Below are 13546 nucleotides of genomic sequence, written 5' to 3'. Positions count from 1 at the left end.
CAACGCCTACAACACCATTGAGAAGTACGCGGTTCTATTTATATACTCAGAGGCCAGGTGGGCCGGGACCATAATAGGGATGTGCATGCCATCTCTTTCCCACTTCAACAGTTAGGAAACCCCAGGACAGCAAAGCCATCCACTATCTCCTATACATCTCCCAGGGTCATGGTCTTCCTCAGGAGATACCAACAGAGTGCCCTGGCTACCTGCCCCATCGTGGGCCCCGCTGTAGATCTGCTTGCCCTGAATTGATTTGTCACTGACTGGTGGCTGTTGGGTGTTGCAAGCTTCCACAGAATGATTGCCACTTGCTTCTCAACTGTTAAAGCCAGCCTCAGTCTTGTGTTGTTGCACTGCAGGGCAAGGGCCAGTACATCATAAAGTTCCATAAAAGTGGACTTACGCATGCAAAAGTTCTGCAGCCACTGGTGGTCATCCCAGGACTCCAAAACAATGATGTCCCACCACTCTGTGCTGGTGTCATGAGTCTAAAACTGCCTCTCCACTCTCAGCAATGCATCCAGGGCAGCCAACATGTGAGTTCTTGGACTGCAGCTGAGTGATTTCCTCTTCAAAATCTTCATCATTATCTTCAACCATCATCTCCCTTTGTATTCAAAAGAAAAAGTGCACTTCAGTCCACAAAGTTGCCATAACGGTGTGTGCAATGACTTGAAGCATTTGAGGATCCGTGATTGTGCTAGCGCTATGACAGCGAAAATGGCGTAATCTCCCTTTAGTTTTTGCACAGTTAGTGAGTGCTCTTAATTCTGGGACAGGGCTTTGCATTCGGGGATAGTGACATCAAACACCCACAAGCAGCTGCGGCAATTTTTTTTTTTTTCTACACACAGCTCATTGGTACAAAACCCCCAGAATGCAACAGGGTAAGGCACTGTGGGATAGGTACCCATAATGTACTGCTCACATATTTGAATTTGGATAAGGCAATGAGGATGTGGTAACTCGACATGGAAAAACAGTGGGTCAAATTTCCAGAAGGCTTGAGGACACCTAAATTCGAATTCATAAGAACAAGGTTAAAAAATCAAATTTATTAAAATTCAAATTTATCTCATAGGGTAGATACAGCCTTTGTCTCTGCAACTGGGATAATGCAGGCATTGTGTATGCTCCTCTTTGTTTAATGTATTTAGTTTGTTGGAAGGTATGTAGTATTTGTTCATTAATTTGTATATTACTTTAACTATAATGCCTTACACTACATGTTTTCTTAGAAAACGTACCTGACTTCTGTTTTTATGTATTCTCAGGATCACATAGACAAAGCTGATGCATTTCCTCAGGTTCTACAAAATGTTGTTGAGTGGATGAGACAGAGAGAGCTGGGAACCAAATATACCTATACCATATTGACTGATGGGTATGTCTTGGAAAGCAGGGTGCAAATTTTATATAGTAACTTTTTAAAATGCATTTTAAAATTGAAAAGCAATTCTTATATTAATCTACTTTTTGTAACTGGTATTTCAAAATTAGAATATAACAATATAAATTGGCCCTGATAGCACACTAGAGTACTTTTTTATTTGGGCTATGGTTCTGAAAATGAAACGGAATAGAAAATAAAGTTTGACTACAGTAGGTAGCACTACACTCATCCCTTGCTGTACGAGCACAATTGGTTCCCAAATTTCTGCTTGTAGGCAAAAACTCATAAGAGGGACACTAAATTACCATGAAAATACATGTAAAAGTCTCTGATTGGTTCGTAGTGCTCCTAACTTGGCGAAGGAGTGGCAGCATGTGCCACTGCTGTTGGAAGGTAAATGAACCTTGGGTTTGGGGGGAGGGTTACAGGTTGGGAGCAGTTTGGAGCCATGAGCAGGAGGGAGGGTTAAAACCTGGTGGCAGGTTGGGTCTATGGGGCAGATGGGGGGCACGTTTAGGCTGTGATGGGTTGCGTCCGTGGGGTGGGTTGGGGTGTTAAAGCTGCTGCAGGTTGGGTGCGCAGGCTGGCGGAGGGGGGTCAGGCTGCTACAGTTTGGGGCCGTAGGGCTGGTGGGCGGGGGTCAGGCTGCCCCGGTTTGGGGCCATGGGGCTGGCAGGGGGTTCAGGCTGTCGGGCCAGTGGGGGTTCAGGCTGCCATGGTTTGGTGCTGTGCGGCCAGCGGGGGTGTCAGGCTGCAGGGTCAGCAGGGGGTCAGGCTGCTGCAGTTTGGGGCTGCGGGGCCATGGTGGGGGGTGGGGGTTCAGGCTGCAGAGGGTTGGGGCTGCAGGGCAGGCTGGGGGGCAGGCTGCAGGGTGGGTGGGGGGGGCGGTCAGACTGCCATGGTTTAGGACCCTGGGTCTGTCGGGGGGTGGGTCAGGCTGCACCAGGGTGGGGCTGGCAGGGGGTTCAGGCTGCGGCGGGCTGGGTCCGTGGAGCAGGTGAAAGGATTAAGGCTGTGGTGGTTTGGGTGTTCAGGATTTTATGAGACTAAAATACATTAATAATTGTGAATTGCTCAGATACAATGGTAATGACGACTATATGTTTAGATGTGCAAGGCAGCCAACATAATGTTGGTCTTGGAATTTTCCGTTTTGTGTATTATGGATTCACATAATTTTGTCTGACTTGCATAGTACTTGCCAGAGCATTATATCCAGTGTATCTCTTTTTAACTGTGAAATGTTGCCATTCTGTTAACTGCCTTTGCAATTCCTTTTTCAAAATGAGATATAAACAGCATAGGCCATTTTAAATGTTAAACTTCACTTCTCTGATTCAGCCCATGAGATTTGGGGCTTAGCCTCTCTCATCCTTCCTCCCCTACAGCAAGGACCCTGCGCTGGTGCTTTAACCACGTGAGGCTGGAGCACAAGCACCAGCTCCTCACTGTGGAAAGGGTTTGGGGAGGAACCCTGAGCCTCATGGGGTGGAGCCCAGCAAGCTGTGGCTGGATCAGGGCTATGTGTTCTGTCTGATCGTGGGAGGAAGCATGGCACATGCCTGGAGGCTTTTCCCCTGCTGCTCTCATTTGGCCACTTGTGGACAATGGAGTGGCAAGGGGACATGGAGCCACAAGTGCCTCCAGGAAGCTGCTCATGTAAGTACTCCCACACCAGTTGCCCACAGGCACCCGTTTCTCATCCAGCCCTCCCACCCCCAGTCTGCTCCTGCACCCTCCTTCCTGCCCCAACCTCTGACCCTGAGCCCTCTCCTTCACCCACCCTCCCAACCAAACTCCCCCCCATCCAGCTCTCTCCCACCCAACCCCAGCCTTCTCCCACCCAGACACCACTCTCTCATCCTGCTCTCCAGCAGCCCCCTTCTGCATGCTGAACCCTGAACCCCTCATTTCTCGTCTTGCCCCAGACCCCCCAGAAGAATTAATCTTGCCTGGGGAAAGCCCTCAAACTTGGTCCCCCTCTCATCCATGGGGCTGGTGCATGAAGAGAGTGAGGCAGTCACAAGTTGAGTGGGGGTGTCTTCTCACTTTTATGTGCCCCCTGACTGATTTTTCTGTGAGTCAGTAGCCCCTGATGCAGAAAAGGTTCCTCACTCCTGCTTTACATGATCTTTATCTGGCTTCATAGCATACACCTTATTGAGGTGAACGGTGTCTGTCACAGGATTCACTCACTGCTGGAAGTGTCTCCTCCTGGCTGTTCTCTGGACTAGGTCTGGCCAGGCATCGTGCCTTCCTCGAGTGGAGACTGTAGTGTCCTCCTCTTATACTATGGCTCTCTCTTGTGCCAGGGATTGCAGCTTCCTCTCCATGACTCAGCCTTCCAGCCATGCCACTATGTGATTTCCCCTTCTGGAGATGAAAACAAAGTTTTTCCCAGACCAAATTATGCCAGCCAGTCCACAGTCCTTTGCCTGGTATTTCCCATGTTCCCAGTGGCTGGTAGGGGAACATGTGTCCTCTGATCAGTAGTCAAAGCCTCAACTCCTATTCCTTTTTGTTATTTCCCTGAGCCTTCACATACCTTTCTGACTTTCCCATCTCTGGGTTTACAAGCCTCATGCATCCTCCACTCAGACTGCAGTCACTCCTTCCATTCAGCTTCACTCTTTGGAAAGCTATCTGGCTTTATAGAAGTCCTATCTGTCACTGTCCAGCTGAGCTTGCTTCCCTTTAGTTCCCCGCTCTTTGTCTCTCCCAAGTAACTGTGTAGTTAGTTAATTGAACAGTGTGGCCATCATAATCCCTTATAAATCTTTGTGGAATGGACACCCATTACTATGTCCAAGATAATCATCTTCTGTTGGCCTAGAAAACATTTTCTGCTAGGCTGCTTTAACAAGGCAGTTGTGTGTCTTATGTTATGATTGTTGTATCAATGTTTCAGAAGATGACACTGAAATTTATTTTATCAAATAAGGTAATTTATGAAAAAGTATAGAGAGCCCTTACTCCTGGGGTCAGAAAAACAATTTTCTCAGCCCGTATCTTTTTCTTGCTCTGAGGAATAAGGTAGCCTTAAGAAGCAATTTAAGAATGTGTTCCACTGAAATTTAACAATCTTTCTTTTCAAGTGAATTGTCCCAGTAGCAGCCCCTTTCGCTTTTAGGCCCCCTCTGTTATCCTGAAATAATGTGCTGTAATGTCAAAGAGAGGGCTAAATTTTAGTAGAGTCCATTGTCTTGCTCAGCAGCTGGTGACTTTTCATTTTATTTTGATCTCTAAGAGGTTTAAATTTGCACTGAAGGCTCACCTGTGCCAAGCCAAAAGTCTCAAATAGCTGTTTGCTGTATTCCTTTAAGACAGTTATAAGTATTTAGCTTTTATTTATAGGCACTTCTGTACCTATAAATATTGTGCTCATCAAGGTAGTGTCTGGGGGAAAAGTACATTTTAACTTACCTATGACTGCCAGAGGGCTACAGTTTGCCCTCCTAAAAGTTCCTTTTTAGTATGAGTTAAAAATTGTAGGCAGAAAGGTGAATATTTGAGAAAGACATGAATGTATTCACATGTTCATGGAATGGAATGGAATGGAAACAGATAATGGAAGTTCTTCCCTAACTTTAAATTTAGTGCATGCTGGGGAGGTTCCTACAGCAGCATGTTTACTTTTCATCCAAAAATCTGACAGATTTATACGTTAGAAAACCTGCCCTATTCCTGAATTTTTAAAATAAAGTATCATGGGATCTTGAATGGTCCCCTGTCATCATAACTTCAGTTTTTACATCTTAACCAAGGACATAAAAAAAATTTTGTTATGTGATTCAGGAAAGAAAGTCACCTTTTGTAGGGCAAACTTCAGATGTGTTCCTGAAGTGACTTGAGCTCGGTGGCGGTGGTGCAATAAAATTGTATGGCTGTGCATATGCAGCACTTCATTAATCTAATTCTCCCGCATGGCAACTTCCAAGTGCCAGCTTGTGTGTCGCTGTGGCTAACCTGCTGGTACTTCAAAGTGCCTGGGCAACTTTGAAGTTCCTTTACTCCGAGGAGTAAAGAAACTTCGAAGTTGTCCAGGCACTTCGACGTACCAGCAGGTTAACCGCAGCAGCATGCAAGCTGGCACTCGGAAGTTTAACACTTTGAAGTTGCCATGGGGGAGAATTCGCTTAATGAAGTGCTGCATATGCACCACAGCACTTAGTTAATAATCTCCTGACACCCTACTTACCATGCTCCCTTCAAACTAGGGAGATAGTGTAGACACAGCCTATAGGCAGAAACTGGAAATAATAGCCAGAAAGTCCCTTTTTACTCTTACTGATCTTAGTAAACATGATAAAAAAAATTTCTTAATACAGTATGGTTTCCTATCCATCATCCCAAGGGAAAGACGAAAAATGCTTGTGCTACAAGTTTATGCTGAAAATGTTTCAAATAATTGTCTGTTTTGGTTCCATTTAAGATTTTTTGTTAGTTTTGTCTTCACCTTTTCTCCCTCTCCTGCTTTTTCCTCCCTAAGGTCTTGGGATATGAGTAAATTTCTGAATATCCAGTGCCGCATCAGCCATATCAAATATCCTTCTTTTGCCAAAAAGTGGATCAACATTCGCAAATCCTATGGAAACTTTTACAAGGTTTGAATTGATAACTGATTCTCTGGCAAATACTCAGTCTAAACGAGGAATAAGTAAAGTCTCGCACAAATTTTTATGTAAATGACTTTTTGTACTATGCCTGGTCATGGTGTAAGACCTCTCAGTTTGAGTAATTTCAGTAGCATTTATTTAGGTCAAAGAGCTAATTTTAAGTACCTACAGTGCCTACTGGAGTCTTGAGAATGAGGCCACTGCTTAGGTGCTTAAATACAGATTAATATCTTAGGTTTAATGTCCTATCTGTTGCAAATCTTGGCTCATATTTACACTGTTGCAGCTTAAAGCAGAGTATTTTTGGTACAATACTGGTGCTTCTGCAGCTGTGTATTTCTGTTATGCTGGAACTAGTTGATTCATATGTGATCATGTTTAGTATAACTCTAGCAATTACTGCTTTACATCTTCCATACACTCCAAAGAGCTAATTGCATAATTCCCATGTGAATTATAGTAGGAAAGCAGCATTATCCCCATTATCTGAGGCACGATATTAGAAGATGAAGAGAAGTTAGCGAAAACAGTGCAGGTGCTAAATAAGGAAGGGAAGCAGTACAGACCAATTATGAACATCGATAAACGAAGACAATAATATTTGGAGATAAGGAAATAGGGAGGAAGATCAGTGTAGATGGGATTGAACTAGAGAATGTAGAGAAGTTCAGGTATCTGGAGAGCAACATGATGCATGATCTAGATTGTAAGAAGGAAATAGCGACTAGAACAGTGAAAGCAAGAGCGAATTTAAAGGTGATGTATAAGATCAGGAAAAGCAAAGCAATTAACTTACGAATGAAGCTGAGCATCTTGAAACTGTGTATTCAACAGCATCTTGTACAGATGTGAGACATGGGTGATAACAAAAGATTGGAAGAGAAAGATATTAGCATTTGAGAGGAGTCTTTATAGAAAGATCTTGAGAATAGGATGGATGCAGAAGGTCACCAATGAGGAATTATATAGGAAGATACAGCTGAAAGAGAACTTACTGCAGAACGTTATGCAACGGAAGCGACAACTATTCTGGCGTATCTGTAGAATGAACAACGAGTGAAAAATGAAGACTCTGACATTCAGCATAATGACCATTTCAGACCAGAGGGGCTGACCCTATAGAAAATGGGTAGATGATACAGTAGATTGGTGCAGAGCTAGTCTGCAGAAACTATGCCACTCCACAGTGGACAGGGAAAGATGGAAGGAAGTATTGAGAGATGCATTGGATACCAACAGGTGCTGAGCCCATGGGTGATGGTGATGATGATGATGATGAATATTAGAGGGAACACGAGGAGGAGAGAGAGATTGCAAGACTTGCCTAAAATCACAATAAAACTCATGGAGCTAGGATTAAAATCATGAATATTTAACTCATTTACTACCAGACCATACATACTGCTGCTTTTTATTCTGCTGGGGCATAATTTGATCCTTTGAGGCTCTAATGAGCTCTAAGTTTAGCAGCCTGGTTGGACTATTTGTTTAGTTTGGAAAAGAGAAGATTGAGGGGAGACATGATAGCGGTTTTCAGGTATCTAAAAGGGAGTCATAAGGAGGAAGGAGAAAACTTGTTCTTCTTGGCCTCTGAGGATAGAACAAGAGGCAACGGGCTTAAACTGCAGCAAGGGAGGTTTAGGTTGGACATTAGGAAAAGTTCCTAACTGTCAGGGCGGTCAAACAGTGGAATAAATTGCCAGGGGAGGTTGTGGAATCTCCATCGCTGGAGATATTTAAGAACAGGTTAGATAGATGTCTGTCAGGGATGGTTTAGATAGTACTTGGTCCTGCCATTGGGGCAGGGGGCTGGACTTGATGGCCCCTCGAGGTCCGTCCCTTCCAATCCTAGTGTTCTATGATTCTATTCAAACTGGAATGGGGCCTGGTTTACTAATCTGATTCCAACACAGTAGTGAAAACTCTGGCTTACATAATAGCCACTGTAAGTCAATTTTGGAATTAACTGATCATTCCCTATGGATTTCTGTGCAATTTCTTATTTAAGGAGGTTGCAGCGTTGACAATCATTTTGCAAGTTTTAATAATCTCTTCCAAATGCCTCTTGAATGTATCTAAAATAGTAAAGGTGTTATAATTAATATCATTAAATGTGTAAAGAATAATTTACTCTGATTTTCAGGGAGACAATTGGACATCATTTCTTAATTGAACTGTGCATAGTACTGCATCATTGTGACAGAGAAATACTATCTCAGAACTTGCATGTATGATTTTTTTTCCTTTTGAAACACTTACCATGTAACTGTCACTATCAAAATTGTTTGTTGCCAGGTTTTGGCAAACACACAGAACAGTGATAATGCTTGCAGTAAGTGAAAGGGCTTTCAAAGCACTGTACTTTGCAGGATGTTTTTAAAGACCAAATTTCATATTTTAAAGAATATTATGTATTTGCACTGGTGCAGTGTCATGTTGTAGTTATTAGACAAGTGAAGCACTAGGAGTCCGGACCCATGGCCTTCTGGACTCTGTTGCTGGTGTCCCTGGTGCCTTGGACAAGTCACTTAAGCTTTGATGACACTGTGGAAATCTTTGTAAAAATTTATCACCATTGCTGTTAGCGTTAATGATTTTGGTTGATTTACGATTTTGAAAATCTTCTGATGCTTCTAACTTTGGATATTTTTGAGAATCTATTCCATGTCAGCTAGATACTGCTCTGAGTGGTGTCCGTTAATACGATGTTTGGAATATTTGTGGTAGCCTGTCTATGTCATGATTCCTACTGTTGCCAGGACTGGCAAAACTGAACTAGAGTTGTCAGTGATGGTAAACTTTTACAAAAATTTCCCTAATCTCCACAAGAGTCTACTATTTGTGTGGCCTTGTTTTCATCTGTAAAAGGTGGATACTCCTTTGCTACATCACAGGCATGTTCTGAGGTTTGTTTGTATACAGAGGGCTTTGAGATAGGGACCAAAATTGGCACAGTAGTTTTAGGTAGTAGTAAACACACTGCATTATAAGAACTTACGCAGGATAATGTGGAGTGTTTAATGTTGAGATTTTTTTTTGTCTTTTGTCTTTTTTTTTTTCTTTAATACGGTTCACTCTCTTTGTCAGGTTCCCAGAAACCAGACCAAGCTAACAATCATGCTTGAAAAGCTGGGAATGAACTATGATGGGCGTCCTCATAGCGGACTTGATGACTCTAAGAACATTGCACGGATAGCTATACGAATGCTTCAGGATGGTTGTGACCTGCGTGTGAATGAGAGAATGCATGGTGGACAGCTAATGACTGTATCATCCTCTGCCCCAATAGAGGGAGCCCCTGCTCCACAGATGCCCCATTACAGAAACTAGGCATTTTGTGCCCATTTGAAATATGCTCCATCATGAACCAGTATTGAAGACTTAAACTATTAATTGTTAACACACAGTACCATGTGATCATTTCAGTGAAACTGTTCTGCAAGGTGCTTTAACATTTTGCATTGACAGCTATCTTTGTTAAAATAACGGGGAGGCATAAGAACTCTCCTAGTTAAAACTTGTGCCACAGCATTTTTCATGCTGATAATATTTTTGTAAGTCATCTTGACATCTTTTCATATAAGATTGGTATAAGGTTGATGTATAGTAAGCTGGCAGGATGTTGAGATTTTTTGTTTTTTTAAAAAATTAATTGAAAAATACAAAGTGAAGTTAGCCTTCTTTTCCCCCATCTCAAAGGAAATGGGGTGGTTGTAGTACTTCTTTAAGACATGATGTACTGCAGTAGCTTTTAGCAACCCATTACCTACGTACTATGCACTTCCAAAAGAACTGACCTCATGTACACTGACCAGATGGGCTTTATCTTCTGTGCCCATTTGATCGCATTAGATAGCATTCTCTTATACGTAACAGAAAAAGGGGGGGCAGTCTTCATTGTTTTATGTGTCTTTGAAGGAATATAGTTGTCAGTTTGTCTCTTAAATAATAAAGTAGCATTGAGTGGCAAAAATGTATATTGAATAACAATACTTCATTTGTCCATCTATGAAATTAATTAGTTTTTTAAAATTGCCTTTAGGTTTTTGTGTATTTCCAGGTAATGGCTATGCATATATCTACTCTTTACATTACAATTCAAAGTAAGTGTAGCTGTCTAATCAATACGAGCCATCAAGACTCTAAAGAAATGATGAAGTAAAAATGCTTACAATATTGAACATAATGTAAAGTATGGCTTGGTATACTTGTAGTATCACTTGACTATTTTGTAAAAACTGTTCTGTGTGGTCAGAGAAATGCCAGCTGCATGTATGTAATGAACCATACCAAACAGTCATGAAAATATCAAACTTAATTTCAAAATCTACCAGTGTAAAATTAAGAAAGCTTAATTCCATGTGGGGTCTTGCTAATGAAACAACTGTGTTTTCTATTGATACTTAAATGTAGGATGTTTTAATTAGGCCAAAGCTTTCTTCCACTGGTTTGGCTAAGTAGTTCTGGACTGGAGCATTAAATCATTTTATAAATTGTAATGATTTGTCCTGAAAATCAAAACACAGATAGTTTGTTCTCCCTCTGATTAGAAGCAGTTTTTGATTTGCCATCTGTATTCATAGCTTAATGAAGACTTGCAGGAAGCAATCTGCTCATGATTAATTGCATTTATAATTAGCCTTTGTTTGTTCAGAAATACAGTCTTCCCCCACCTTACAAGGGTAATTCGTTCCTGAAAAACTCCTCTTAGGGCGAATTCTTGTAAGTCGAAAATGTAATTCGCATTAATTTCAATAGGAAAAAATGTTATGCATTCCTGAGCCCCAAAATTTTACACCCATTTACACTAAAACCACACCAAAATTCTATACCCATTTACGCTAAAACAACACCAAATCCCAACGTCCCATATTGAACACAATTACCTCAATAGTTAACATTAGTTATCATAACACAACCTAACAAGGCATTTTCCCTTCATTAATTACTCTACAATATGTCTGTTTACCTGTAGAGACGGGGGAACGGAAATCAAAGAGCTCCTGGGAGGGGGGCGCAAAGCCGGGTAGCTGCCCACGGCTGCAGAAGTGGGGGCAGTGCTAGGGGGCGGGCAGGGCAGAGCAGGGCACAGGGAGGCAACCCGGCCTGAGCCCAGCTTAGGTTAAGCGGGGAGGAGGCAGTGTCAGGGGCTGGCCGCGCGGGGAGCTAGGCAGGCACAGGAGGCCCCCAGTTGGCAAGGGGCAATGCCTCGCTTGTGCGGGGCTGTGCAGCGGAGAGGCCCCGGCAGCAGCAGTCAAGGCGCTCAATGCAAACGAATGCCACAGATGGCAAGTGGTGCCCGAGGCACAGCTGCGCAGGGCAGGCAGCGGTGGCCCCCCGAGCCACCCAGGGAGCGAGCGGCAGAGGCGGGGCTGGAATGGGCTGCACACCCAGTAGCTACATCTCATGGGAGCACCTGGGAGCCCGTGGCCACTGGCTGGGCCAGGGCACACTGCTGCTGCAGAGCTGAGGCGGAGACCCAGACCAGCCACAGGTAAAGAGTGGGCCGGGGGCTCCAGGAAACAGCCACCGGGCATTGCAGAGAGACGTGCCAAGCGGGATGCAGCTGCAGGCAGCCATTGCCTGGAGCCGCAGCCTTTCTCCCGCTGCAGGGCGTCCACGTCCTGCTGAGGTGCACAAAATTGAAATCGGTCCTTGTAAATTCGAGGAAATGCCTCGTAAGATGAGGTAGGGGTTTTAAATCAAACTCCTTGTAAACTTGAATTCTCATAACCCAAATGGGTGTATCTCGGGGTATGACTGTAACCACTGTCTAGCTGATGGGCAATTTTTTTCCATGCTTGGTTAATTATAGTCATACTAAGCATATGTAAATCTGAAAGTACTGATTTTGTATTCATGTAATAGATGAATGAGTTTTCCTTTTTAGCACAGTATGAGTATCTTTATTTTAAAGATCATGCATGTGTGTGGTGCATCACTGTAGGTACTTTAGAGCAACGAAGGGTCCTGTGGCACCTTATAGACTAACAGAAAAGTTTAGAGCATGAGCTTTCGTGAGTTAACTCACTTCTTCAGATGCTGGTCCTGGAAATCTGCAAGGCCAGGTATAAATAGGCCAGGGCAAGGCTGGGGATAACGAGGTTAGCTCAGTCAGGCAGGCTGAGTTGTATTGTCATCAGTAGATCTGGAGGTGTGAACTCCAAGAGAGGGGAAGCTGCTTTTGTATTTAGCCAGCCATTCACAGTCTTTGTTTAATCCTGAGCTGAGGGTATTGAATTTGCAGATGAATTGTAGCTCAGCAATTTCTCTTTGGAGTCTGTTCTTGAAATTTCTTTGCTGCAGGATAGCTACTTTTAAATCTGCTACTGTGTGTCCTGGGAGATTGAAGTGCTCTCCTATGGGTTTTTGTATATTGCCATTTCTGATGTCTGATTTGTGTGCATTTATTCTTTTACGTAGGGACTGTCCAGTTTGTCCGATGTATATGGCAGAGGGGCATTGCTGGCACATGATGGCATAAATTACATTGGTAGATGTGCAGCTGAATGAGCCCACAATGGTGTGGCTGATCCGGTTAGGTCCTGTAATGATGTTGCTGGTGTGTATATGTGGGCAGAGCTGGCAACGAGGTTTGTTGCATGGATGGGTTTGTTGCATGTAGGTACTTTAGACATTTAAATATAAAATGGTCAGTTTTCATAAATAATTATGTATTTTTACCTCATGTTCTGCCAGACTTTTATATAAAATGTTAATTATAAATGATTTTTTCCATGTACTAAACAAAGTGTCCTATCTTTTTTTTAGAAACATTTTGTTAGGTAACTTTTTTATATGATGCATCACTGTGGCAAAGGTCTTGATGATGAAATCAATCTGAGCCTAGAAAACATTGGTATCTCCCTTCTAGATCAAGTTGTAATTCCTTTATTTGCCTATTTATTGAGAGGCAGCCAGTCCAATGAGGACCAGCCTAGTTACAGATTACACTATAGGTTTTAATAAGTGAAGGACAGTTGCAACTTGGTGTCACTTATTTTGAACAAAGCTGACGTTTTTAACAATTATCCTCAAAGAAACTTTGAAATAAGGAAGAACATTAATGGCCAGATTCTACTTTTGTGTATATTATTGGAAATCTGAAGTAACTCTTTATCTTCCATCAGAGAAATGAAAGGAGCCATTCCAGATTTACTTTTGGGTAATTTAGATTAGAAACAGACCTACATTTTGTTACTTTTCATTCATTCTGAAAGAAGTATTCATGTTTGCTAGTTTACACCTAAAGGCTGCATCTATGCTAGCAAGTTCTTTTGGAAAATCTGGCCCTTTTTCAAAAGAACATGCGGCGCGTCTACACACAAAGAACTTCTTTCAAAAGATCACTATAGTGTAGATGTAGCCTAAGTGTAAAACATTTAATAAAGCAGCTTAGAAAATCAGTTACTTAACTTACTCTTTAAAACTGTGTTTCCCAGACTAATTTGGCCATGGAACACTTTTGGGTTTAGACTATATTGATGGTACACATACATTCTAGTCAAGGTGAGAGAGGGGGCAGGGAGGGTTT

At 42.6% G+C, this 13546-nt stretch overlaps 1 protein-coding gene across 6 annotated transcripts in view; it reads left to right on the top strand.

Annotated features, from left to right (window-relative positions):
• Positions 1 to 13546, top strand: part of ERI1 (exoribonuclease 1) — a 131833-nt gene that overhangs the window by 39721 nt on the left and 78566 nt on the right. For 3 of the 6 annotated variants that reach the window (XM_074993944.1, XM_074993949.1, XM_074993950.1), the window contains 3 exons: positions 1278 to 1387; positions 5886 to 6000; positions 9100 to 12763. In XM_074993944.1, the coding sequence (XP_074850045.1) occupies positions 1278 to 1387; positions 5886 to 6000; positions 9100 to 9342 (468 nt within the window). In that variant the 3' untranslated portion in view covers positions 9343 to 12763. Of the gene's footprint in view, positions 1 to 1277; positions 1388 to 5885; positions 6001 to 9099; positions 12764 to 13546 lie in introns of those variants that run through there. The other 3 variants (XM_074993948.1, XM_074993947.1, XM_074993945.1) reach the window with 1 other exon arrangement.

Source organism: Carettochelys insculpta, chromosome 4 (genome assembly GCF_033958435.1).
Source record: "Carettochelys insculpta isolate YL-2023 chromosome 4, ASM3395843v1, whole genome shotgun sequence".
Taxonomy (NCBI): Eukaryota; Metazoa; Chordata; order Testudines; family Carettochelyidae; genus Carettochelys; species Carettochelys insculpta.
Note: the sequence above shows the minus strand (reverse complement) of the source record. Positions and strands in the feature narration are given on the sequence as shown.